The sequence below is a fragment of the Heterodontus francisci genome, chromosome 36 (assembly GCF_036365525.1).
Source record: "Heterodontus francisci isolate sHetFra1 chromosome 36, sHetFra1.hap1, whole genome shotgun sequence".
Taxonomy (NCBI): domain Eukaryota; kingdom Metazoa; phylum Chordata; class Chondrichthyes; order Heterodontiformes; family Heterodontidae; genus Heterodontus; species Heterodontus francisci.
Window position 1 is genome coordinate 49,484,386 of NC_090406.1, and position 27,158 is coordinate 49,511,543.

General features: G+C 43.4%; 1 protein-coding gene across 3 annotated transcripts in view; it reads right to left on the bottom strand.

Moving 5' to 3' along the window:
- Positions 1–7,228: 7,228 nt before the first annotated feature.
- Positions 7,229–27,158, bottom strand: part of LOC137351806 (tropomyosin alpha-4 chain) — a 252,254-nt gene continuing 232,324 nt past the window's right edge. For all 3 annotated transcript variants that reach the window (XM_068016661.1, XM_068016659.1, XM_068016660.1), the window contains one exon: positions 7,229–9,210. In XM_068016661.1, coding sequence (XP_067872762.1) covers positions 9,128–9,210 — 83 coding nt within the window. In that variant the 3' untranslated portion in view covers positions 7,229–9,127. The remainder of the gene's footprint in view (positions 9,211–27,158) is intronic.

The following is a 27,158-nucleotide window of genomic DNA, read 5'->3' on the forward strand; positions in this document are numbered from 1 at the left end:
TCAAAAGAACCAAAGGCGACTTTTTTTTCCACAAAAAGCTATTGTGATCTAGAATGCACTGTCTGAAAGTACAGCAGAACCAGATTCGATAGTAACTTTCAAAAGAGAATTAGATCATTTGAAGGCAAAAAACATAGTGTTAAGGCTAAAGAGTAGGGTTAAAGAATAGGATTAATTGGACAGCTCTATCAAAGGCACAGTGGGTCAAATGGCCTCCTTCTGTTCTGTATCATTTTATATTATACTTCAGAGCAGTATTGAGGGAGTGCTGCACTGTTGGAGGTGTCACCTTTCTGATGAAACTTTAAAACGAGGCCCCATCTTCCATAGAAACCAGAGAAAGGTTACAGCACCAAAAGAGGCCATTCAGCCCATTGTGTCTGCGCCGGCTGAAAAAACTAACTGCCCAATCTAATCCCACCTTCCAGAATATGCACAGTAGCCTTGCAGGTTATAGCACTTCAGATGCATGTCCAGGTACCTTTTAAACGAGTTGCCTCCACCACCGATCCGGGCAGTGAATTCCAGACACCCACCACCCTCTTGGTGAAAAAGTTTTCCCTCATGTCCCCTCTAATCCTTCTACCAATCACCTTAAATCTGTGGCCCCTGATAATTGACTTCTCCGCCAGGGGAAACTAGTCCTTCCTGTCTACTCTATCTAGGCTCCTCATAGTTTTGTACACCTCAATTAAGTCACCCCTCAGCCTCCTCTTTGTAAACCAGCATTTTATACAGTTCCAGCATTACATCCCTGCTTTTGTATTCTATACCTCAGCCAATAAAGGTACACATCCCATATGCCTCCTTCACCACTCTATCTACCTGTCCTGTCACCTTCAGGGACCTGTGGACATGCAGTCCAAGGTCTCTCACCTCTTCTACCCCTCTCAATATCCTCCTTTATTTGCCCTCCCAAATGTATTACCTCATACTTCTCCGGAATGAATTCCATTTGCCACTTTTCCACCCACTCAACCAAACCATTGATATCATTCTGGAGTCTACAGCTATCCTCTTCACTATAAACTACACGGCCAATTTTTGTGTCACCTGCAAATTTCCCAATCATGCCTCCCATGTTTAAGTCCAAATCATTAATATATACCACAAACAGCAGGGGACCCAACGCTGAGCCCTGTGGAACGCCACTGGAAGCCGCCTTCCATTCGCAAAAACATCTGTCAACCATTACCCTTTGTTTCCTGTCACTGAGCCAATTTTGCCACAACTTGCCACATTCCCCTGTATCCCATGGGCTTTTGTTTTTCTGACCAGTCTACCATCTGGGACCTTGTCAAATGCCTTACTAAAAACATGTAGACCACATCCACTACACTACCCTCATCAATCCTCCTTGCTGCTTCCTCAAAAAATTCAATCAAGTTAGTAAGACATGACCTTCCCTTAACAAATCCATGCTGACTATCCCTGATTAATCCGTGCCTATCTAAGTGGCAATTTATCCTATATCTCAGAATTGATTCTAATAATTTGCCCAGCACCGAAGTCAGAATATTGTGTGACTTCATATAACAGAATTGCACAAACCTTCCTGTTGTATATTGGGCATGATGACTCAGCAGTGTATCCCCATACAGACTCATTGTCCATATCTACTGCTCTGAAAGCTCAACTCCAGCCTAAGCAACTGCGTCATTCGCAGGGAAAATTCAGGTGGAAACTAAACTAGGCCACAAGGTTTTAATAAACACATTTAAGTAGCAGATTTGATGGTTGAAATCACTGATTTGCAGTCTTCACAAGATGAAATGTATCATGAAACATGATCCCTAAACAACAGCAGCTTACACTTAGAGCATTTCACTACTTTAAAGGCACTATATAAGGTGCTATACAGGAACATTAACAAACAAAGTTCGATACTGAGCCAATAGAAAGATATTGGGGCCAATGACCATAAGCTTGGTCAAAAAGGTAGTTTTTAAGAAGTGCCTTAAAGGCGAAAAGAGAGGTAGAGATGTGTAGAGGTTTAAGGAAGGAATTCTAGAGTTAGGCCCTTGGCAATTTTGTTTTACTCATTCTTGTGATGTGGGTATTGCTGGCAAGGCCAGTATTTATTGCCCATCCCTAATTGCCCTTGGGCAGGTGGTGGTGAGCTGCCTTCTTGAACTGCTGCAGTCCTTGGGGTGTAGATACACCCACAGTGCTGTTAGAAAGGGAGTTCCAGGATTTTGACCCAGCGACAATGAAGGAACGGCGATATAGTTCCAAGTCAGGATGGTTGTGACTTGGAGGGGAACTTGCAGGTGGTGGTGGTGGTCCCATGCATCTATTGCCCTTTTCCTTCTAGGTGGTAGAGGTCGCGGGTTTGGAAGGTGCAGTTGGAGGTACCTTGGCAAGTTGCTGCTGTGCATCTTGCAGATAGTACTCACTGTGTGTTGGTGGTGGAGGGACTGAATGTTTAAAGGGGGTGGTGTGGTTGCCGAGCAAGTGGGCTGCTTTGCCTTAGATGGTATCAAGCTTCTTGAGTGTTGTTGGAGCTGGATCCATCCAGACCCCTGACTTGTGCCTTGTACATGGTGGACCGGCTTTGAGGAATCAGAAGGTGAGTTATTTGCCACAGAATTCCTGTCTCTGACCTGCTCTTGTAGCCATTGTATTTGTATGGCTGGTTCAGTTAACCTTCTCATCAATGGTAACCCCCAGGATGTTGATGGGGAACTCAGTGATGGTAATGCTATTGAATGTTAATGGGAGATGTTTAGATTCTTGTTGGAGATTGTCATTGTTGGCACTTAAGTGGCAAGAAACCGTTGCACCAACACAGCCCAAGGCTGAATGTTGTTCAGATCTCGCTGCATGCGGACATGGAGTGCTTCAGTATCTGAGACGTTGTGAATTGAAATGAATGCCATACAATCATCAGCGAACATCCCAACTTCTGACCTACGTTGGAGGGAAGGTCATTGATGAAGCAACTGAAGATGGTTGGCCCTAGAACACTACCCTGAGGAACTCCTGCATCAATGGCCTGGGGCTGAGATAATTGGCCTCCAACAACCACAACCATCTTCCCTTGTGCTAGGTATGACTCCAACCAGTGGAGAGTTTTCCCCTGATTCCTATTGATTTTAATTTTGCTTTGGGCTCCTTGATGCCACACCTGGTCAAATGCTGCCTTGACGTCAAGAGCAGTCACTCTCACCTCATCTCTGGAATTTAGCTCTTTTGTCCATGTTTGGACCAAGAGGTCTGGGGCTGGCCCTGGCGGAACACAAACTGAGCATTGGTGAGCAGGTTATTGCTGAGAAAGCTTGATAGCACTGTCGAAGACAGCTTCTACTCATTTGCTAATGATTGAGAACAGACCGTTGGGGTGGCAATTGGCCAGATTGGATTTCTCCCGCTTTTTGTGGACAGGACAGACCTGGACAATTTTCCATGTTGTCGGGTAGAAGCTTGTGCTGTAGCTGTACTGGAACAGCTTGGCTAGAGATGCAGTTAGTTCTGGATTACAAGTCTTCAGTACTACAGCCAGGATGTTGTCAGGGCCCATAGTCTTTGCTTTAGCTGGTGCCTTCAGCCATTGCTTGATATTGAATTGTCTGAAGACCAGCATCTGTGATACTGGGGACCTCAGAAAGAGGCCAAGATGAAGCATCTACTCAGCACTTTCGGCTGAAGATGGCTGAAAATGCCTTGTCTTTTGCACTGACATGACCACACCCCCCCCCCCCCCCCACAACCATTGAGGATGGAAATGTTTTTGGAGCCTTCTCCTGTCAGTTGTTTAATTATCCACCACCATTCACAACTGGATGTGCAGGACTGCAGAGATTTGATCTGATCTGTTGGTTGTGATGGAAATCACACATGCCAAATGGAAACATATTAATTTTGTCATATTGGACACTGTTTTACTGGACATTGCAAAGAACTTTTTTTGAAAAAAAAAGATCTGAGTGGCTGAAAACATGGTTGCACATTTGCATTCTGAAAGACATGAATGGAGAGACAATGGGGGTGCTCCTTGATTCAATTAACAAGATTGGTCTGGACAATAGTGATGATCAAAAGACACCGACAGCTTTTGACTTTGAGACAAAACTCCATCCCCCACCGAGTATGTCTGGGAGACTCTAAAATCCAACAACCCTCCCAAAGGTTGCTGTTTCAAACCGATGGCCACATGATCTACTTGCTGGCAAGACAGGGACTTTTTGAATTGTGGCACAGAAAGGAAAAAGACTGCAATGTGAACACCATGGAGAAGATCTCTCTCTCTCCAGCAAAGTCCCAGGGAAACCTTGGTGGCAGCTTCTATGCATCAAAACTACAGATAAAGCCTCTCTTCGGCCTTCCGGTACCAGATAAGCAAGCTTGAAATTGTGCACTGAGGCCCAGTGAGGACATTGTATCAAGGACATTACCACCCAGTAACTGAATTCCATTTATTATAAACTCTACTTCAACCACCTCCCACAATTCTTTCTTCCCCCCACCTCCCCACCCCCTGCCCCCCCCCCTTATCTATTTGCGTGTGTTTCATATGCATGCAAGTGTGGTTAAGTTGCGAATTTTTGTAATTTTAACCGGGTTAGAGTGATAAGGCTAATAATCCTATATCTGTCTTGTTTAAACATAAGCAAACCTGTCTGGTTCATTTGCAATTGTAATGAGAGTGTAGTGAGCATGAGCTCACTGACGTGGTAAGCTAAAATCACTGTGTTTTAAAAGAAAAACCCTGTTACAGCCAAACCAGGAAAAGGGCAAGAGGGGAGCTTGAGACCCCTTCCTCTCTCGGACATAACAGATCACTTAGGACTACATGCATGCTATAGATAGATCTATGTTGTAACTCAGCCAGGTTGGCCCCTCACTTTTAGGTATGGCTGGCACTACTCCTGGCATGCTCTCCTACACTCCTCATTGAACCAGGTTTGATCCTGTAGCTTGATGGTAATGGTTGAGTGAGGGATATGCCAAGCAATGAGGTTACAGATTGTAGTTTTGATTCTGCTTCTGCTGATGGCCCATAATGTCTCATGATGCCCAGTTTTGAGCTGCCAGATGTATTCTGAATCTATCCCATTTAGCATGGTGGTAGTGCCATAGAATACAATGGAGGGTGTCATCATTCGGCACAGCATGTCTTCATCACATTTTTTTAATCCATGGGTTGGAAACCTGAAATAAACTTTAAGAAAGCATGATACAAAGAACTTGAATTAAACTTTTTTTTTAAAAAAGAGACAAAAACTGATAAAATGATCCCTGCTAGCAGCTAAAATGGCCACTGCTATTTGCATCTAAATACCTGATATACCCAGGTATCGAGGTGGAGACAAATGTCTGGATTAATGTCCCACCAGAACAATGACTTGCAAATTTTGAATAAACTACCTACCTTACCTCCATTAACAAGACATTCAAAAACATTTTGGAACATTAACACTGGTGAAGACAAACCTCAAAGGGTAACAACTGAAACAATGGGACCCGAGAGAGATTGGAATTCTTAGACTTGAACTCATTAAGATGCAAAAGAGAGAATACATTGGACCATCATGTGACAGACTTCCCATCTGTGTGAAAACTTGTTGCAGTTTCTTCTCTCGACAGGAGACAAGCACCTGAGTTTGACCAGTGCAGAACCAAAGTGGGGGTCTGTCTCGCTCTCTCCAGGCAATCCCGTAAGTTTGAACCCTACCTACTGGCTGAAAAACATCTAAGTCTATCGTTGCTGCAGACAGAGACCCCAGGGAGAAAACCATATGCAACATGGTCGCCAAGAAAACCCTGCACCCGTTGGCCACCTCTACCAGCCAGAAACTTCAGGACCACGAGTTCAGCCGGAAGACAACTGAGTTACCAGACTCCACAGACTGTATATTCTTTTATTTGATCTGGACTCTAATCCAACCAATCCATTCTTCTTCACTCCAACAGGTAGATTGGTGAGGAATGCAGATATCTCAGAGGTTTGTAAGGCTGGAGAAGTTGAGATAGGGAAGGGCAAGACTATGGAGGGATTTGAAAACAGGGATGAGAATTTTAAAACCAGGAGCCAATGTAGGTCAGCGAGCACAGGACTGAAGGATGAACTTGACTTGGTGTAAGTTAGGCTATGGGCAGCAGAGTTTTGGATGAGGGAATTTTCACAAGGAAAAATCCTTCAATCTCCATCTTTGGAAACATTAGCTGTATTCTGTCAGTAAATCAGTGGCCTGGGCATGCCTCAAGCTAACTGTTCAACCAACTGGCATATCCTCTTCGATAGTCCTTCCAAGGAACACCCATATGTGAATCTAATCTCTCCATCCATCACCAGCGACAGCCTGAAAGATCAGGATGTAGACATGAATACACCACTTATTCAGGATCCATAGAGCAGCCCTGAGGAAGATCCAAAGACTTACAAGAAACTGGCATTGAGAGATTGGCAGGGGGTGGTATCATCACAGGCCAGCATTGTGTAACAGATTCTTCCTACACACTTATCTTTAATAAATCAATGCAGCCATCAGTGGATGGAAAAATTTACCTCCAAGTTGAATGGCCGTTAACTAACAGACATTCAGGTGCTTGGCAGGGAATAGCGAGCAATGTAGAGAGCTCGAAGTATAGTTATCCTGGCCTCACCATCAACCTGAAAATGCTTGTTGTCTACATAGCCCACTTGACTTTGATGAGTTGAGTCGAATGAGGGGCAATCTCATTAAGGTGTTTAAAAATGTTGAAAGGATTTAATAGAGGAGATATTCTTCTCTCAGAGGGTCATTATTCTTTGGAATTCTCTTCTCGAGAGAGCAGTGGAGGCCGGGTCATTGACTATATTAAAGGATGAGTTTGACAGATTTTTGATCTACAAGGGAGAAGAGTTATGGGGGGGAAATAGAGTTAATGCCACAATCAGATCAGCCATGATCTTATCGAATAGTCTACTCCTTTTCCTAAATGGAGAAACTATTTCCTGTGTTGAGAGAATCTAGAAAGAGGGGACTAGATTTCTCTTGGATAATGATATCACAGAATATGGAGCTAAGACTCTGGGGTTCAGGTACAGATCAGCCATGATCTGACTGAATAGCACAGCAGGCTTGAATGGCTGAATAGCTTCCTATTGTTTCCAGTTACATGTAATGGCCACCTCAGTGCTGTGGTTAGCCATTCTTAGTGTTCAGGATCTGTATCATCCATGTGTTAGAGGAGGACTATAGCTAGCAGACCAATAAATAGAGATAAAAGGCTTGCAGCTCTGAAGTTTTTTCAGCAGTGAGTCATTTTATTTGCTAATCAGTCAACATTACCAGTGCAAATGTGGATCAAGTTATAATTCCCCAAGGCAACTGTTTTAGATGTGCAAATAAATCAAAAACATACATTCCCTTTTAATCCAGTTCCTGTGCTATTTTTGATACAAATAGTGTCTTGCTTTTGTGTTCAAGATCCAGCACTAGAGCATGCGACTTGTATAAAATTGTACAAATCAGTGTAAATCAGTTTCCATGCATGGGCGGGGCAGGGGGAGCACTTCTGCACATTTTTTTGGCTACAGTTGATCACAAACATCTCTATTGACTTTGAGCAGCAAAAACTATCAAAGCAGTTGGTCCAATTAAATGAAGTGGAACCAGAATGGAACCAATGTACATTACACAAGGTGATACAATGGTCACCACGGTAACTGTGGGCAGTACTCTGTCAATGGGACATTCAACATAGCCATAGGCAATGAGCAACAACTCATCCAGTTACAATGTGAGATTTGCCAAGACACAAACATTTAGAACAAATATACTTGTGCAGTACAACTCCTGGGGAAGAGATTCAATTGGAGACTTGGTGCGCAAGATTTTGGGGTTTCCGTGCAGGGCCTGACATGGCACACTCACTTCAGGCTGAGTGAGATTTTCCTTTTGTAAAGAATACTTGCCCATGTGAGTAACACATTAACTCAGTGATTCCCATAACAGGCACTAGCTGTTAAACTGGGTACAATCCACAGTTTTCCACCCCATGGATTCAGCAACCCACACATTCGGCTGACATGTCTGCATGCAGCTTAGGAGTTTAAAAATACACACAGAAATGGGAGAAAAAGAATGAATTGTAACCCAGTGCAGACCATGATAAGAAGACATCATGAGCCCTTTTAACTGATGGAGTTTAGAGAAAGTGTCTGTTTTTCTGATCTTATGGGACTGTTAAGGGATGTAGAATTAGCTATTCAGGGGCCGAATACAAATCAACTGCCAGTTCTCCCTTTCCTAATGGGCATACCCTTCCAATCACTTAGCACAGGGGCCCAGTGTGTGACAGTATTACAGAACATAAATGCTCAAAAGCAACATCACCCACCCACCAATATATTAATGGTCATCTCAAATTATAAAGCTTGGAGCAGTTCTGCCCACTTGGGGCAAGGATGAAAGACTAAGTGAAAACAAGGGCTGCAAAGCCAAGGCATTGCTTCAATCTGTTTATTGGTGTCTCAAAGGAACTTGGATTTTCCAAGACAGGAAGAGGGCCTGATACCTAAAAGCCTAGGAGTTAATATGGAAAAGACCTTTGTGCCTTGGCCTGCAGAACAACACCTGATGCTCTCATTACAAAGGAACTAAAGATCCAAGATCTGATGAAGTGATCAGTTGGGAAACTAGTTGGATCACTAGGCACCATCCAGGATCTACTAAATGACATCACCCACTGAATGAAGAACAAAGCAAGCGAGTACAATAGTTAATAGCACAATAAACATATATGGAGAGCAGTAATTATCAAACATTTCACAAGGTGCAGGCTCCACCTCAAGAATTTAGAGAACAAAAAAACAGGGCAGGTTGTAACCTGAACCTGCCAGCCATGATGAAGCTGCTCCTATCTCGCACACCAGGAAAGAGTTTACATATAGAGAGCCGTGCTTATTCTAATAGGAGAGAGACTGTGTGTGAACGCGTGAGGGAAGGGAAGGAAAGAACCCACTATCGCAATAAAAATTCTACAAATACAAAATAAAAACTTTGGTCCGCGTTTGGTATTTAATAATCGGGCTGAATGAGTTGATGCTTGCTCAACGAAGGAGAGGAAAACTTGGAATGTTCAATCGCGAGCAGTCAGTTGGCAATGGACGCTGGGAGTTAGGTTCCTTAAGGTTCTCTCTTTATAAGTTGTGGAGTTCTTGTAGAGTTTGATCGAGGACCTGGTGCATATCCATGTTCTCTTCTTTTGCACGAGTAACTTGTTCTATAATAAAAAAAAAATTCACACGTCAGCAATGGATGAGAAAGACGTGAAATTTGTTCGTCAATTCTCTTCTGGGAGCTGGAGGGGAAAACCAGTCTGAATCAAGTCAGGGAGAGCAAACTTAGTGCATCCACTGCTATTGCCTCATAACATTTTAAAACCCTCCATCTGTGGTGATCTTCAAGAGTACTTTTCTTTAGAATGGGAGTAGGGGAAGAAGAACTAGGAACCAACCCAAAAAAAAACTTGGATGTTAAAAGTTTGGAATCTTAATTCAGATAGAAGCCAGAATATTGGGCTGATTCAAATCAATCTGAATTTACAAAAGGATCCCTCATTCATGTTGTAGCGCCGCTGGACCATAGCTGTTAATATTATAGACACCAATTAGCAAACATGGCAATAGTTTGAAGGCTGTCCTGAATCTTCAGTGTTATTGTTTTATTGGGTGAAGCTTGGAATGGAGTGTATATAACTGAAGTAAGTAGACCTTCAAGCCACAGAGCTGTGTACTACGTCAGCCTCGGGATGGGCTCAATACTTGCAGCCTTGCGGAGTGCTGATCTCATCACACCCACAACAGCCCTGAGAAGCAGCTCATGTGAAAAGAGAACTAAAATGCTTCAGTGCATTAGAGTTCACCAGATGTGGGGCTGACCGTCTGTTCCTTTAGGTAGGCTGTTTGACTGCACGGGTGTCTCCAGTTCAGGCTTTGAGGTTGAAGGACAGGCACTAGACTTAAAAATCGGGGAAAATGGAAGAAAAGTTTGTTTCAGGATTTTTCTGGGCTGGGAGAGGTTAATAGCTTTCTGTTGGCTGGAGGAAGAGGCGGTATCCCGCAGGAAATAGTTTGGGATTATTAGTGAAGTATGTTCACTGGCAATCGTAAACATGCAATCTTCAGTAGGAGAACAAAAAAAGCTGATGCAGAATCTGTACGTGTTTCCCCACGGAGCACAGCGGCAGAAAAATACACAAATTTGTCTTGCTGCACAGAGGGCCCCTTAATCAGACACAATATTGGCCATTCAAGCTATAGGGTGCATTGTATGGAAAGTTTCACGGAGTTAGCACTGACGAACATTGTTGGGAATAAAGAATTCTCTGACTACATATTCCAGTGTCTGATTATTAACACAGATAGGACATTCTAGCTAGAAAGCCTCTCATTATGTTTGAATAGTACTTTTGAATTAACTCATTAAATACTAGGCAGTTCTTCCAACTTTCTATTACCCAGAACTTACAGGCAGAATTTGAACATCTTTATGGGTACAGTAGCATACTGATTATGTTACGGGACTAGTAATCCAGAGAATGTAGGTTCAGATCCCACCACATAAAAAAAAAATGGAAATAAAAAGCTGGTATCGGTAAGCGACCATGAAGCTGATGGGTTGTAACAGAAACCCTAATGGTTCACGAATATCCTTTGGGGAAGGAAACTGGTCTGGCCTATAAGACTCAAATCTTGCACTGATGTGGTGAATTGTCCAAGTAAGTCACTCACTTGTATCAAAACTGCTACTGGTAGTTCAAGAAGGTGGCTTACACCATCACTTTCTCAGGATAATTAGGTTTATGCAATAAATGCCAGTGGCATTCCAGGAATGAATTTTAAAAAACATTATAGACTGGAGGTGGAGGAAATCATGTTTCAAATGTAGATTAATGTGCAGTTGCAAGTGCTTGCCTGTGACATGTGACTGCCTAACTCCAATGTGGGGGAAGGATACAGGTGCTAAGGAATGGAATACAGTCTCATTTCAGGCACCCAATATCAACACTCACTCATTCCCAAGTCAGGTAAAGCATGATCAGTTGATGAGCAATGCTCTCCCAACAATGTACATCCAGCTCCAACCTTGTAGCCCTCCCCGACTCCCCTGCCTAAGCACCAATGTAACCAACCTGTGGCCGGAGTGATAATGCCAATGTAGAGTCCATTTAAGGCAGGTTTTGTGCTGTGGATCCATGTCCAATAATGATTGGGCCTAAATTAATTTCACATACACTCAAACACACGTGAAAGGCTCACTACCTTCTCTTCAAAATGGTCTGGATTTCAATTCAGCTCACAGAGGTGATGGGTCATTGTTTAACTCACTGTGTTGCACAGTCTCCCAAACTTTCGCTACATTAATTGCCACAACAGGTTGCCTTTATTTATTTTAGAGATACAGCATTGAAACAGGCCCTTCGGTCACCGAGTCTGTGCTGAACATCAACCACCCATTTTATACTAATCTTACATTAATCCCATATTCCTACCACATCCCCACCTTCCCTCAATTCCCCTACCACCTACCTACACTCGGGGCAATTTATAATGGCCAATTTACCTATCAGCCTGCAAGTCTTTGGCTGTGGGAGGAAACCGGAGCACCCGGCGAAAACCCACGCGGTCACAGGGAGAACTTGCAAACTCCGCACAGGCAGTACCCAGAATCGAACCTGGGTCCCTGGAGCTGTGAGGCTGCGGTGCTAACCACTGCGCCACTGTGAAGTAATATGATTTTAGTCTGTGATTGCTGAGAACACAGGAAGACGAATGTTTTGTACTGGGCACTAGTGAGTTCACCAGCAGCCCCAGTTTCGTGAAGGTTTCTATTTAGTAAGGTTTAGTTTTTACAATTCAGAATTACAGCCAGTAACATCTCTTCAAATCCCATCTAATTAGATTTAGAAGACTTGAAAGCCAAATGGATATACTTTCAGTGAATGTCAACCTTAGGACATGGGTAAAAATTAACTGAGAAGTTCCAACTGATGAAAGTTTATTTCTTGACTTTGCAGATTTTAAAATCGAATTGCGAGATTGAGCAAACATACAACTAGGCATCACTTTCAACCCTACACAGCTGCTTCAAAAATGTCTGGTCCTTGAAACCGGATTCATACTCCAACCATGGCTCACAGCCTAGCCTTATGTGGTGTCGAAGGATGGGCCAGGAGTTAAATCCACAGCACCACATCTCACATTACCTGAAATTCTAATCACGCTTGTACAACATGTTCATGGACCAGAAATGGAAAATTCAGAGCTTGTGTTAAACATTGGCTGGGGCCACAGTAATGGGAAAAAAAATCATGCAGGTTTAGATACAATCTGCATGAATGAGGTTTGAATTGTCCATTAACGGAGTTAACCTGGAGCAAAATAAATGGTGAAAATCAACCATTCTCCACTCCACCAAATGCTTTGCTAGGGGTCAAGCAGGTAGATTTTTGGGTCTGATCTAATTGTGCTGTGACACCACAATCAAAGCCAATCCCACACTCCCACTCAAGTTCCTCATCTCAGACACAGTACAGTAAGGGGGTCCCTGTGGGAGGGGGCAGTCAAGAGAAATTCTGGCCCAGGGGCTATTGAAAATGCATCAGTCACAGACATTAAGAGGGAATTCGGTGAATACAAAGAGTAAGGAAATGGGACGAGACGGCTCCAGTTGAATAGCTAATGCCAATGTAGGGCTGGCATACCATATGGCCCCCTGCGCTGACATTATCATCAATGCTAGCTGTTAATAGTTAGAAGACCTGTATCAGAGTGCTGGGGCAGGTCACACCATTAAGCTTGAGGACTAGCAGGTGAGAAAAGACAGACAACTTACCCCAAAAACCAAATCTATAAGAGGCTTTATCCAGTAAGAGCTGACAGAGGTCTTTGCTCCAGCAGAGTGCCGTACAGTTGCTCAACCAGGAAGAGAGGGAGGGTGAAAAAGAGAGAGAAACACGTAGAGCTGAAGAGCAGGAAGAATTCTAGGTGGCGGCAGAGCAGAAATCAGCAGTTCTAGAAAGTGGATTGTGTTATGACTATCACTCATCTCTGAAAACCCCTTTTTTCGAATATCTTCACACAAAGTTCATCTAGTAGCAAAAAAGAAGGAATGTGAAAGCAGACTTCAAACATACCTCAACCAGATCACAACTTCAAGGTAGACAAGCTATGAATGTTACAGTCATGCCAAAACGTCACCACACTCATATCTACCTGGGGTCGGGGTTGGGGGCTCAATGGTCTTGGGCTAGGTATTCTGCTAGATAATTAGATTTAGATATTCTGCTAGCTGGATCTTGATCAGTACCCAGCTCAGTTCCATGTTCTGTTACCGCGAGGATACTGGGGGAATGGAATTCAACAGAGACCAGCAACCAATGAGTCTCAATCTCTCTTTAGTGAAAACCGTGGCTCAGTTGCTACATTCTCATCTCTGAGTCAAAGGTCATTTATACTATAGGCTGGCACTTCAGTTCGGGACTGAAGGAGAGATGTTAAATTCAGGCCCTGTCTGCCCTCTTCAGTGGATTAAAAGATTCCCCAGCACTATTTTGAAAAGGAACAGGGGAGTTTGTCCAGTGTCCCAGCTGATATTTATCCCTCAATCAATACCACTAAAAACAGATTTTCTGGCTAGTAACACATTGCTGTTTATTGGACTTTGCTGTGCACAAATTGGCCACTGTATTTCCTACACTGCGGCACAGTGGCGCAGTGGTTAGCACTGCAGCCTCACAGCTCCAGGGACCTGGGTTCGATTCCGGGTACTGCCTGTGTGGAGTTTGCAAGTTCTCCCTGTGTCTGCGTGGGTTTTCTCCGGGTGCTCCGCTTTCCTCCCACAAGCCAAAAGACTTGCAGGTTGACAGGTAAATTGGCCATTATAAATTGTCACTAGTATAGGTAGGTGGTAGGGAAATATAGGGACAGGTGGGGATGTTTGGTAGGAATATAGGATTAGTATAAATGGGTGGTTGATGTTTGGCACAGACTCGGTGGGCCGAAGGGCCTGTTTCAGTGCTGTATCTCTAATCTAAATCTAATCTACACTGCAATAGTGACTACACGTCAAAAGAATTTTAATTGGCTGTAAAGCCCCAAAGTCTTGAAAGGCGATATATAAATTCTTTTGTTTTCTATCATCGCGAACAGTGCACTGCTGGTCTCTATTGGGTCCAAACTCATATTTCCCACGGTCTCTGACAACCCAACCCAAACACAAAACATCAGTCGCTAATCACAACTGGAGGCTCATAGCTCACGCCTTCATACCACCAAGTGCAATCAGTGGTGCTACCAATACAAACATATCTTTAGCCAGCAATCTGTTCTACAGGTTGGCAGCTCAGAGTGAATCAGTTACTTAAAGTTGCATTTCATTTTTGGCGTCCTTCACTAGACAGAGTTCACCCTTCCATTTCCCAACAAAAGATCAATATTCACCCCAACAATTCCTTTCTTGGTCTTAAACTCAGGCTCAGTCTCCCATGCCCTTGCTCAGGTAAGTTTCTAATGAATAGAATAAGACTGCCCCAATTTCTCCTATCGCTCATTCATTAAGCAGATGTCCCTATTTAAACAGTTCCCAATGTCATACACGCTGCTTTGATTTTAACTGGATTTAACAGTCGGTACACACAACCAATGACTCCAACTAACAATGTACAAGACAAATGTACAAGGGCGGCACAGTGGCGCAGTGGTTAGCACTGCAGCCTCACAGCTCCAGGGACCCGGGTTCGATTCTGGGTACTGCCTGTGTGGAGTTTGCAAGTTCTCCCTGTGTCTGCGTGGGTTTTCTCCGGGTGCTCCGGTTTCCTCCCACAAGCCAAAAGACTTGCAGGTTGATAGGTAAATTGGCCATTATAAATTGTCACTAGTATAGGTAGGTGGTAGGGAAATATAGGGACAGGTGGGGATGTTTGGTAGGAATATGGGATTAGTGTAGGATTAGTATAAATGGGTGGTTGATGGTCGGCACAGACTCAGTGGGCCGAAGGGCCTGTTTCAGTGCTGTATCTCTAATCTAATCTAAATACAAAGCTGGTTTCTATTTGGTATGGGATCCATGTTACATTCCCAAAATGGTCCAAATCTCTACCGTTGAGACTTTTCTTTCCACCCCCAATTAGTGTCAAAAACTATGTAAATGGCTTTCCGCCAAGAATTGGACTGAGCCTCACCCAACGTATTTTGCTTTCACGATGCGAGTCATCGACAGATGGGCAACAGCCATCGTCACTCATCTGGACTGCAGGATGCCTGCCTGCAAAACAGCAGCAGCATTTATAACAAGTCAGTGAGCCACCCTTGTGGGCTGGAGGGGGCCCTCCTGATTGGGTGTCCTGTGCCCATGGTGGGAACCCCTCCGCTAAAACAACCCTCCTGCGGAGACTCTGACCACCGTCTGCACCTCCACCACCCGCAACCCCCACCCCCACCCACAAACCTGGTGAGACCCGACATCCACTTACCTATTTGGAAGCTGGTCTCCACTGACCTCTTCTTACAGGTGGCAATGCTGGGACTGAAGAGCTGCCAGCCCTCTAATTGGCTGACAGCTTTTGGAGGCGGTCATTCTGCCTCAGAGGGGCAGAAGCCTGACTGAAGCCAATTAAGGGCCTGGGCCATGCAAAATAGCAGCATGGCTTCCAGACCCAGCCGAGGCAGGCTCTTTACTAGTCGGGAACCGCAAGGATCAATGCTGGGGCCACAGCTGTTCACAATCTATATCAATAATTTGGATGTGGGGACCAAATGTAATATTTCCAAATTTGCTGATGACACAAAATTAGGTGGGAATGAGAGTTGTGAGGAGGATGCAAGGAGGCTTTAAGAGGACTTGGATAGGCTAAGAGAATGGGGGAGAACATGGCAGATGGAATATAATGTGAATAAGTGTGAAGTTATCCACTTTGGTAGAAAAAACCAAGACAGAGTATTTCTTAAATGGTGAGAGGTTGGGAAGTGTTGATGTTCAAAGAGACCTGGGTGCCCTTGTTATCCTGGAGAACCATTTGTGCAGGAAGTGTAGTCAATTGAAGCAGTTTGAGCTCCGGGTTTTGGACCTTAAGCGGCAGCTGGCGACACTGCAGTGCATTTATGACGATGAGAGCTACGTGGACAGCACGTTTATTGATGTGGTCACCCCACAGCTTAAGAGTATTCAGGGAGAGAGAGAATGGGTGACCACCAGACAGTCAAAAAGAATCAGGTAGGTAGTGCAGGAGACCCCTGAGTGCATCTCACTCTCCAACAGGTATACGGAGGAAAGTGATGTTTCACCTGGGGACTGCAGCCAGAGCCAAGTCCATAGCACCATGGGTGCCTCAGCTGCACAGGGGGATACAGGAAATACTGGAAGAGCCATAGTGATGGGTGATTCAATAGTCAGGGGAACAGACCAGTTTCTGTGACCGCAGACGTGAATCCAGAATGGTGTGTTGCCTCCCTGGTTCCAGGGTCAAGGATGTCACTGAGAGGCTTCAGAACATCCTGAAGGGGGAGGGTGAACAGCCAGCAGTCGTGGTCCACATCGGAACCAACGACATAGGTAGAAAGAGGGATGTGGTCCTGTAGTCAGAATTTAGGGTGCTAGGTAAAAAATTGGCAAGCAGGACCTCAAAAGTAGTAATCTCCGGATTACTCCCAGCCATGCGCAAGTGAGTATAGAAAGGATAGACAGATGAATAAATGGCTGGAAAGATGGAGCAGGAGGGAGGGCTTTAGATTCCCAGGACACTGGGACCAGCTCTGGGGGAGATGGGATCGTGTACAGGCTGGACAGATTGCACCTGAACAGAGCGGGACTGAGTTCCTTGCGGGACGTTTTGCTAGTGCTGTTGGGGAGGGTTTAAACTAGTTTGGCAGGGGGATGGGGACCTGAGGATAGACTCAGCTGGGACAAAATCAGAAATTAAAATAGAAGACGGAAAATTAATGGATGAGCCTGGAAGACAGAGGAAACGAGGGTCAGAAAATAAAATGAATTTGGCAATGCTCAAGGGTATCTATTTCAATGCAAGGAGTATAGCAAATAAAGCAGATGAGCGGAGGGCACAGATAGACACGTGGCAGTATGATATCATAGCTATTACAGAAACATGGCTTAAGGAGGGACAGGAATGGCAGCTCAACGTTCCTGGTTACAGGGTCTTCAGTTGTGATAGGGAGGGGGATAAGAAAGGAGGGGGAGTGGTAATTTTGGTCAAGGAAACTATTACAGCTGTGAGGAGGGATGATATGTTGGAAGGTTCATCAAATGAAGCCATATGGATTGAGCTAAGGAACAAAAAAGGGACAAATCACACTGCTGGGAGTGTACTATAGACCCCCAAATGGTCATAGGGAGATAGAAGAGCAGAGAGGAAGGCAAATCTCTGAGAAGTCAAGAACAATAGGGCAGTAATAGTAGGGGATTTTAATTACCCAATATTAACTGGGATAGTTTTAGTGTGAAAGGAATTGAGGCAGCAGAATTCTTCAGGTGCAATCAGGAGAACCTGTGGAATTCACTAGCACAGAAAGCAGCTGAAGCCAAAACATTGTAGGTTTTCAAGGAGTTAGATATAGCTCTTGGGTTTAAAGGGAACAAAGGATATGGGGTGAAAGCGGGTACAGGTTACTGAGTTGGATGATCAGCCATGATCATAAATGAATGGTGGAGCAGGCTCGAAGGGCCGAATGGCCTACTCCTGGTCCTATTTTCTATGTTTCTAAAATCTTTTTCACCCAGAGGGTGGTGATGGTCTGGAACTCACTGCCTGAAAGGGTAGTTGAGGCAGAGACCCTCAACTCATTCAAAAGGAGTCTGGATATGCACCGCAAGTGCCGTAAGCTGCAGGGTTACAGACCAAATGCTGGAAGGTGGGATTACAGTAGGTGGATCATTTTTCGGCCAGCACAGACACTATGGGCCAAGTGGCCTCTTTCTGTGCCTTAAACTTTCTATGATTCATGAGTCCCTAAAAGCTAGTATGCAGGTGCAGCAAGCAATTAGGAAGGCAAATGGTATGTTGGCCATCATCGCAAGGGGTTTCGAGCACAGGAGCAAAGAGGTCTTGCTGCAGCTGTATAGAGGCTTGGTGAGACTGCACCTGGAGTATTGTGTACAGTTTGGTCTCCTCATTTAAGGAAGGATATACTTGCCACAGAGGGTGTGCAACAGAGGCTCATCAGACTAATCCCTGGGATGAGGTGATTGTTTTACAAGGAGAGACTGAGGAAACTGAGCCTGTATTCTCTAGAGCTTCGAAGAATGAAAGGTAATATCATTGAAACGTACAAAATTCTTACAGGGCATGACAGGGTGGATGTAGATTGGATGTCTCCCCTGGCTGGTGAGTCCAGAACGAGGGGACTAATCTCAGAATAAGGGGTAGGCCATTTAAAACTGAGATGAGGAGGAATTTCTTCACTCAGGGGGTGGTGAAGCTTTGGAATTCTCTACCCCAGAGGGCTGTGGAAGCTCAATCATTGAGCATGTTCAAGACAGAATTGGATAGATATCTGGAAACTAATGACGTCAAGGGATATGGGGATAGTGCGGGAAAGTGGCGTTAAGATAGATGATCAGCCATGATCTAACTGAAGGCACAGCAGGCTTGAAGGGCTGAATGGCCAACTCCTGCTCCTATGTTCCTACCCTGACTTTTTAGCTGGCGAGTGGGGCCACAGCCTCAATGTTAAATTCCAGCCATAGTCACTTTGTATGAGGCATCTGCACTTTACCAGGCAAGAGTTTGAACATTAAAGCACATTCCCCAATTGGCGTGACGAACGACAGCTAAAAGCTGCAGAAGTGGTGACCAAATCCTTAACCCCTTCACCACAGCACAGGGGGCATCTAGATTTAAGACAGCACGTACAGACTCGTGACAACACCAATACACTAAGCTCAGCTGTTCCCCACAACTACGCTCATCGGCGGCAGAAACCCTCATCCACGCCTTTGTTAGCTCTAGCTTTAACTATTCCAATGCTCTCCTAGCTGGCCTCCAATTTTACACAAACGCCGCTGCCTGCACCCTAATGTTAATCTGTTAATTGGGGTCCTACTTGAGCACTTATAAACAGACACTTACTGAGACTGGGGGAGGATTTGAGTGAGGAGCTACATGTTTGTAATCCTTTTACTCTGCACAATAAATGTGAAACTGAGTAAAGATAGGCTCCAGCATTATCCTTCCATAACAAGCTTTCTGGAGTTTGACATGGGAGCATGGGTTTGGTTGCCTAAAGCTGAAGGTTGGAAACTAGGATCTTTTTTTTAAATATAGAAAACTAAAATCTTACAGGCTATTGTGGAAAATATGGCAGAAAGCAAGTGTAAATTCTCTGAGTCTGAACCATATGATCAGTGGACATGGGCTACATCTCAACCAAAGAGGAAACAGAAACAAAAATAAGTGTTTTGTGAACTGGATGCTTGTCAGTTGGATACTGATGAAGGGTTGGATTTTCTGTTAGATTTCTTGGATGAAATTTATAAGATAAATAACCTATTGAATGCATACGTGGCACTGTCAGACTTTGATAGGGAAACTGATGGTTATTCAATGGAGGAATAGATCATGGACTTTTACAGTCTGTTTAGAAGATTGAGGAAATTCAATTTGGAGATCCCTGGTTCAGTGCTAGCATTTAAATTGCTAGATTTTGCTAGGGTGTCGCATATGGACATGCTTCTGGTTCTAACTGGGGTTCAGTTCTTGGACAAAGACTCCCTGTTGGATCAAATGTCTGCTGTCTTAAAGAAATTCCTGGGGACACATTCATTTCCTGCAGCCCTGAATTGCCAATGACGAGTTCAGAGACGTGTGTGAAAACATGAACATTATGGTTATGACTACTGCAGCTGAAAGTCCTTTCAGCAATGGGCTCTCTGAAAAGAATCACAGAGTGATTGATGAAGTGCTGCGTAAAATCTTAGCTGACCAGCCAAACTGCAAGTTGACAACTGCCCTGGCATGGGCGGTTCATGTGAAGAATTTGCTTCAGATGGTTGGAGGATATAGTCCTTATCAATTGGTCTATGGGCAGAATCCCAAATTGTCTTCTGTACTGTGCGACCGTCCTCCTGCTCTAGAAGGTACTACAAATTAGTTCAGTTTTTTCTGCACATTTGAATGCTTTACATTCAAGGAGACAGGCTTTCATCAAGATTGAGATCACTGAGAAAATTCGGAGAACTCTGAGGCATCGTACAAAGTCATCTGAAGTGGAATTTAACTCAGGAGATTTGGTGTATTATAAAAGAGAGAGTCATAGGGAATGGAAGGGCGCTGGTAAGGTAATCAGCCGTGATGGTAAGACAGTAGTTATCAAGCATGGAAATCACAAACTGTTAAGGTTCATTCCTTGCAATTGATTGGGGTTGATTACAAAATCTCAGAATCTGAGCAGTTAATTGAGGGAAACGATGCACCTTGTACCTCAAATACTCATGTGTTTTGTGATGCAGGTCCTGAGAAACAGAATGAGGTAGATCAAGGGTTGGATAGTAATGTGAGTGATCATGACTCTCAAACAGCTATCGCATCCAAAGGACAATTGCTCCGAGTAGGTACTCGGGTAACATATATTCCAGAGGGGTCTGATAGATGGAGGGATGCAATAATTGTGGGACATGCAGGAAAATCTACAGGCAAGTTTAAATGTTCAAGATGATGACCAAGAAGCAAGGTCCATGTACTGGCAGAATGGGATAAAAGAGTGGAGGGTAAGAAAGCACAGTGAAAGTTCTAATCAAAAACAAGAAATGCTGGAATCACTCAGCAGGTCTGGCAGCATCTGTGGAAAGAGAAGCAGAGTTAACGTTTCGGGTCAGTGACCCTTCTTCGGAACTGACAAATATTAGAAAAGTCACAGATTATAAACAAGTGAGGTGGGGGTTGGGCAAGAGATAACAAAGGAGAAGGTGCAGATTGGACCAGCCCACATAGCTGACCAAAAGGTCACGGAGCAAAGGCAAACAATATGTTAATGGTGTGTTGAAAGACAAAGCATTAGTACAGATTAGGTGTGAATATACTGAATATTGAACAGCAGCAAGTGCAAACCTGAAGAAAAACAACCTGAAAAAAACAGTGGGTAAGCAAACTGAACAAACTAAGATGAAATGAAATAAATGCAAAAAAAAGATTGTAAAAAATGTAAAAAGGAATGTAAAAAAAAACGAAAAAAAAAACTAAAAATGACTAAAAATGAAAGTAAAGTGGGGGGCTGTCATGCTCATGCTTTCAGATGCAGTCATTTTTAGTTATTTTTTTTTTCTTCCTTTTTTTTTACATTCCTTTTTACATTTTTTACAATCTTTTTTTGCATTTATTTCATTTCATCTTAGTTTGTTCAGTTTGCTTACCCACTGTTTTTTTCAGGTTGTTTTTCTTCAGGTTTGCACTTGCTGCTGTTCAATATTCAGTATATTCACACCTAATCTGTACTAATGCTTTGTCTTTCAACACACCATTAATATATTGTTTGCCTTTGCTCCGTGACCTTTTGGTCAGCTATGTGGGCTGGTCCAATCTGCACCTTCTCCTTTGTTATCTCTTGCCCAACCCCCACCTCACTTGTTTATAATCTGTGACTTTTCTAATATTTGTCAGTTCCGAAGAAGGGTCACTGACCCGAAACGTTAACTCTGCTTCTCTTTCCACAGATGCTGCCAGACCTGCTGAGTGATTCCAGCATTTCTTGTTTTTGTTTCAGATTTCCAGCATCCGCAGTATTTTGCTTTTATTTTAGTGTGAAAGTTCTAATAGTGGGTCTGGAAGTGACTCTTGTGTAAGGAAGCGATCACTTACTGGAGAAAGAGCCTCTGATAGTGTGCGAGGGAGATCTTCTAGCAGTAACCCCGAAAGACATCAAAGTGCCAATAGAGGCCATAGTTTGAACAGATTCTACAATGAAACAAAGGCGAAAGAGCAGTCTCGGAATAGAATTAGAAGCAGAAGTCCACATGACCGTGAAGTTTTAGTGGCTGCCAATAAAATTGAGGATAAACTAATGAGAAGCAAAACATAAGGAATGAGAGTTGTAGTTTGGAGTTTATTCTGAGGTACCAGATAGGAGACAGCCAGCCTTGTCGCATAGATGGATTTGTACTGAAAAAACCCTTCCCGAGAGAACTTATAAGGCTAAGGCGAGGCTAGTTGCGAGGAGTTTTGAAGAGCGACTGGGTGATACCGATATCAGAATGGACTCTCCTACAGCTGGAAAAGTAATCTTGAAAATCTTTTTTACTCTTTTGACCACATATTCATGGGAGTGTAGATCCATTAACATAAAAGCTGCATTTCTGCAGGGTGATACTTTTCAGAGAGAAGTGTATCTGAAACCACCTAAAGAGACAACAGATGCAGAAGGAAAATTATGGAAACTAAACAAATGCATCTATGGCCTTAATGATGCTTCCAGGGTGTGGTATTTCTCGGTGAGATCTGTTTTGTTGAAAATTGGTTGTATTCAACTAAAAGCAGATCCTGCGATGTTTTATTGGCATCAGAAAGGGAAACTTTCAGGCATCCTCATGATGCACATTGATAATTTATCGGGTGGTACTGCAGATTTTGAGAAATGTTATTAAGATTAGGGCAGAATTTAAGATTGGGAGTCAGGCTTGTGGGGCCTTTAAATATATTGGTTTAGATATTAAGCAGACTAAGTCTGGAATAAGTTTGAATCAACAATCCTATCTAAAGAGTGTTACTCCCATCCTGGTTAATCGTGTTATGTCATCACAGAAAAATTATCTATCTAAAGCAGGGACTGAGCAATTGCAAAGCTTGGTTAGTCAATTAAACTGGTTGTGCACTCAGACTAGGCCTGATGCTAGTTTTGATGTGCTAGAGTTAAGCACGATGGTGAAACATCCGAAAGTTGAGAATGTTTCAAGGACAAATAAAACACAAAAACTAAATCTGGAGAAATGTGTACTGAAGTTCCCATCCTTAGGTGACCCAAAGAAAATGAAGTTAATAATTTTTAAGTGAAGCTTCACATGTTAATCTTGCTGATGGGTATTCGAGTGCAGCTCGTTTCATAATGTTTCTGATGGGTGAAAGTGGAAAATGTTGTCCTCTAGCTTGGGAGGCTAAGAAAATAAAACGGGTCGTTGAAAGTACTTTAGCTGAGAAACACTGGGTCTTGTGGAGGCAGTAGATATGGGGTTCTATTTGTCAAATATTTTGGGTGAAATTCTGAACAAGGGACATACTGAAATTAGGATACCTATTGAATGTTATGTGGATAATTGTTCTTTGTGGGACAATGTACACTCCTACAAAATGGAGTGAGAAAATACTACATATTGACCTTGCTGGATGGAAACAAATGCTGGAAAGGAAATCTCCAAACTTAATTGAGTAGATGCAAGTCATCAGCTATCCAATTTTTTCACAAAAAGAAATACTAGTACAAAGAAATTGTCAGGGGTGCTAGTGGAGGGGCATCTCACAATGTGATGCTTTGTATCCAATATGGAATTTATTTTGAAATGTTGTTTAAGCGTGTTAATCCATGTTGTATTATAAAAGAATGAGGAGAATCTGTTAATGTGAATTGTGTATCAATGGTTTGATTATATGCAGGTGGAGGGTGTTAATTGGGGTCTTAGTTGAGCACATAGAAGCAGACACTCAGTGAGACTGAGACTGGGGGAGGGTTTTGAGTGAGGAGCTACATGTTTGTAATCCTTTTACTCCGCACAATAAACGTGAAACTGAGTAAAGATAGGCTCCAGATTTATCCTTCCATAACAAGCTTTCTGGAGTTTAACACCTAACTCACACCAAGTCCAGTTCACTCATCACCCTGCTCACTGACTTTCACTATCTCCCAGTCGTGCAATGCCTCAATTATAAAATTCTCATCCTTGTGTTGAAATACCTCCATGACCTCAACCCCCTACCCATCTCCTACAGCTCTCCAATCCTTCAGGGTCTCAATGCTTCTCCAATTCTGGCTCCTTGCACATTCCCCATTTCCTTCATCCCACTGTTGGCAGCCTTGCATTTGCTCTCCAAACTTCTCCACAACTCTCATTTCTTCCTTTAAAAAAAGCCAGGACTCCTTGGATGACAAGGGAAATAGAGAATATGATGAAAAAAAAAAAAAAGAGGGTTACAATATGTGTCAGGTGAATTCTTCAAGCGAGAACGAAGAGGAAAATAGGACTGGTAAGGAGAGAATGAGAAAATAATGGCAGTCAACATAAAAAGGAACCCAAAAATCATCTTCTGGTATGTAAATAAACGGGTACTAAGAGGTGGGGTGGGGCCTATTAGGGACAAAAGGGGCAGGGCAAGGCTAGAATACCTGAGTACTTTGTATCGGTGTTTACTAAGATGCTGACAAAATAATCAGCAGAAGCAGAGATGGTAGAGGTAATGGATGGGGTGAAAATTGATAGGCAGGATGTACTGGAAAGGATGGCTATGCCTAGAATGGATAAGTCACCTGGTCCAGATAGCTTGCATCCCAGGTTGCTAAAGGAATTGTGGGTGGAGATAATGGAAGGGCTTGCCATAATTTTCCAAATTTCCCTGGATATGGGGGAGGTGCCAGAGGAGTGGAGAGTGGCAAATGTGACACCCCTATTCAAGAAAGGGTGCAAGAACAGTCTTAGTATCTCAGTTTAAATCCGTGGTGGGTAAGGTTTTAGAAACAATAATCAAGAAAGAAACAACAGGCACTTGGAGAAGATTGTGTAATTAAGGAGAGCCCACACAGATTTGTAAAAGGTAGATTGTGTTTGGTTAATCTAACTGAATTTTTTGAGGAAGTTGAAGGGAAGTGGTGGACATTGTCTTCATGGATTTAAAGAAAGCATTTGACAGAAAAGACACATAAAAGGCTGGCTAACATAATTGAGGCTCATGGACTAGGAGGGTCAGTATCAGTTTGGATTATAAAAAACTGGCTTAAGGACAGAAAACCGTGAGTTGTGAGGAAGATATCAATTGACTACAACAGGACATAGACTAGCAGAATGGGCAGACAAAATGGCAGATGGAATTTAATACACAGAAGTGTGAGGTAGAAGTGGTAGGGAGAGGCAATATAGACTTAATGGCATAGTTCTAAAGAGTGCAGGAACAGAGGGACCTGGGGTTCATGTGAATAGATCCTTGAAGATGGGAGAGTAGTTAGCAAGGCATATGGGAACTTGAGCTTCATAAACAGAGGTATTGAGTACAAAAGCAGGGACCTTATGCTCAACCTTTATAAAGCTCTGGTTAGGCCCCAACTGGAGTATTGCGTCCACTTTAGGAAGGATGTGAGGGACTTTGAGTGGATGCAGTGAAGATTTACCAGAATGGTTCCTGGGATGAGGAATTTTAAGCTACAAAGTTAGGTTGTAGAAGCTGGGATTGTTTTTGAAGCAAAAGAGATTGAGGGGAGATTTGATAGAGGTGTAAAAGATTGACAGATTTAGATACGATAGACAAAGAAAAGCTGTTCTCATTAGTTGGTGAGAAAAGGACTAGGGGACACAGATTTAAGGTTTTGGGCAAGAGATGCAGGAGGGATGTGACGAAGAACATTTTACCCACCGAGTGGGTAATGACCCGGAACACTCTGCCTACAAGGAAGTGGAGATAAATGATTACAAAGGGAAATTGGATGGGCACTTGAGGGTGTCACACTTAAGAGAAGTGCAACAACAAAAATTACACAGACTAAAACTGAAGAGTTATAAAAATTTACTTTACCTTTTTAAAAAATGGACAATGTTGCCAAAAATGGCCAACAGTAAACGACCTGGCCTTTGTATATTTAAACTGTCTGACAGGGACAAAGAAAAACCTTTTGAGCTGGGAGGGGTCAATTACACCCATCCTGACCCATTCCTGAATTGAATGGGCTCTCCTGAAACAGAGGAGGAAGAAAGTGGAAACATCATAACCAGATTATTCTCATCCTGATCCCATCAAGAGACACTTTTGAATTGAATGGGTTCTTCTGAAACAAAGAAAGTGTGAAACAGCCACATCATAGACCATCGTTGGCCACCACAGGGACGGAGATCCACAACTCCCAACAGAAACATAGGTGTGAAACCTTCAAGAGAGGCAGAGAGACAGACACCCAGAGAGAAGCCTCACCAAGAAGCTAGTTTCCAGCTAAGGGGCAGGGAGAAATCCAGCAAGCTGGAAGGAAAGCACCTTGCTGTAGAATTCTGCATCTTTACTTACGCAGCAGTGAATTAGAAGTGATCCTTCATCTTCAACTGAACTTTCCACCAAGAGAGAAACCTACAAACACCTCAGGCCCACAACCAATGAGACCTTGACTTCCAAGAGAATTCAACAGGTTTACCGTGACCCCCGAAACCTACCCCACTTACAACCACTTACTCTTTTTCCTCTCTATTTGTCTCTTCTGTGTGTGTGTGTGCGCGTGTGCGCAAGTGAATGCGGTTGTGACAATTTTAGGTAAGGCCTATTGATGATAAATAATTGACTTTCTATTTTAAACCTACAAGAAAATCTGTTGCTGTCTGCTTATCTGACAAATAAAATACGAAGGGGTTAAACCCCAATAACAAAAAACCCTTGCGGTCAGGTGGGAGTTGAGCGAAGAGGTTGGACACCCCTGGTTTATATAAACATTGCTCAACTTTGCCTTCTGACCTATTGACAGCTCCCCCTGTTGACAAATGGGGGGGAGCGAGAGAGTCTGGGCAATATGGTTGAACCTTGGAATCGCTCCCAAGCTATCTCATCAAACTGTATCCCACCAGCAATCTCTGTTCGCAATGGGACTTTGTTCCTTGGAGATTTCCACAGCTCAGACACAAGTTAGTGAGCAGACTACGACTGAATGGTAGCAAGATCATTTCACCCACCAAGCACTGGCCCTGCCGTTAGCATCTGTGTGAAGTGGTTTTGCTTTGCACCAACACTACGGTAATGGTGTAAACAGAGCCAGACGGTGAAGTCAATGCTCATCTGGACAACAGAACGAAAAAAAGGGGCTCGCAGGAGGGAAAGTCTCACCATGCTTTCCTGAGTCAGCTCAGGCCTCAAAACCCAAGTTACCCCATCGCCTGGGGATCAGATTACAAACAGGTGACAGCCCGCTCATTCTAACCGGCTACAATGACATTCTGTTTGCATAATTGGTGTTGGTGTGAAGTCAAAAGCACTTCCAATTAGTTCTAAAT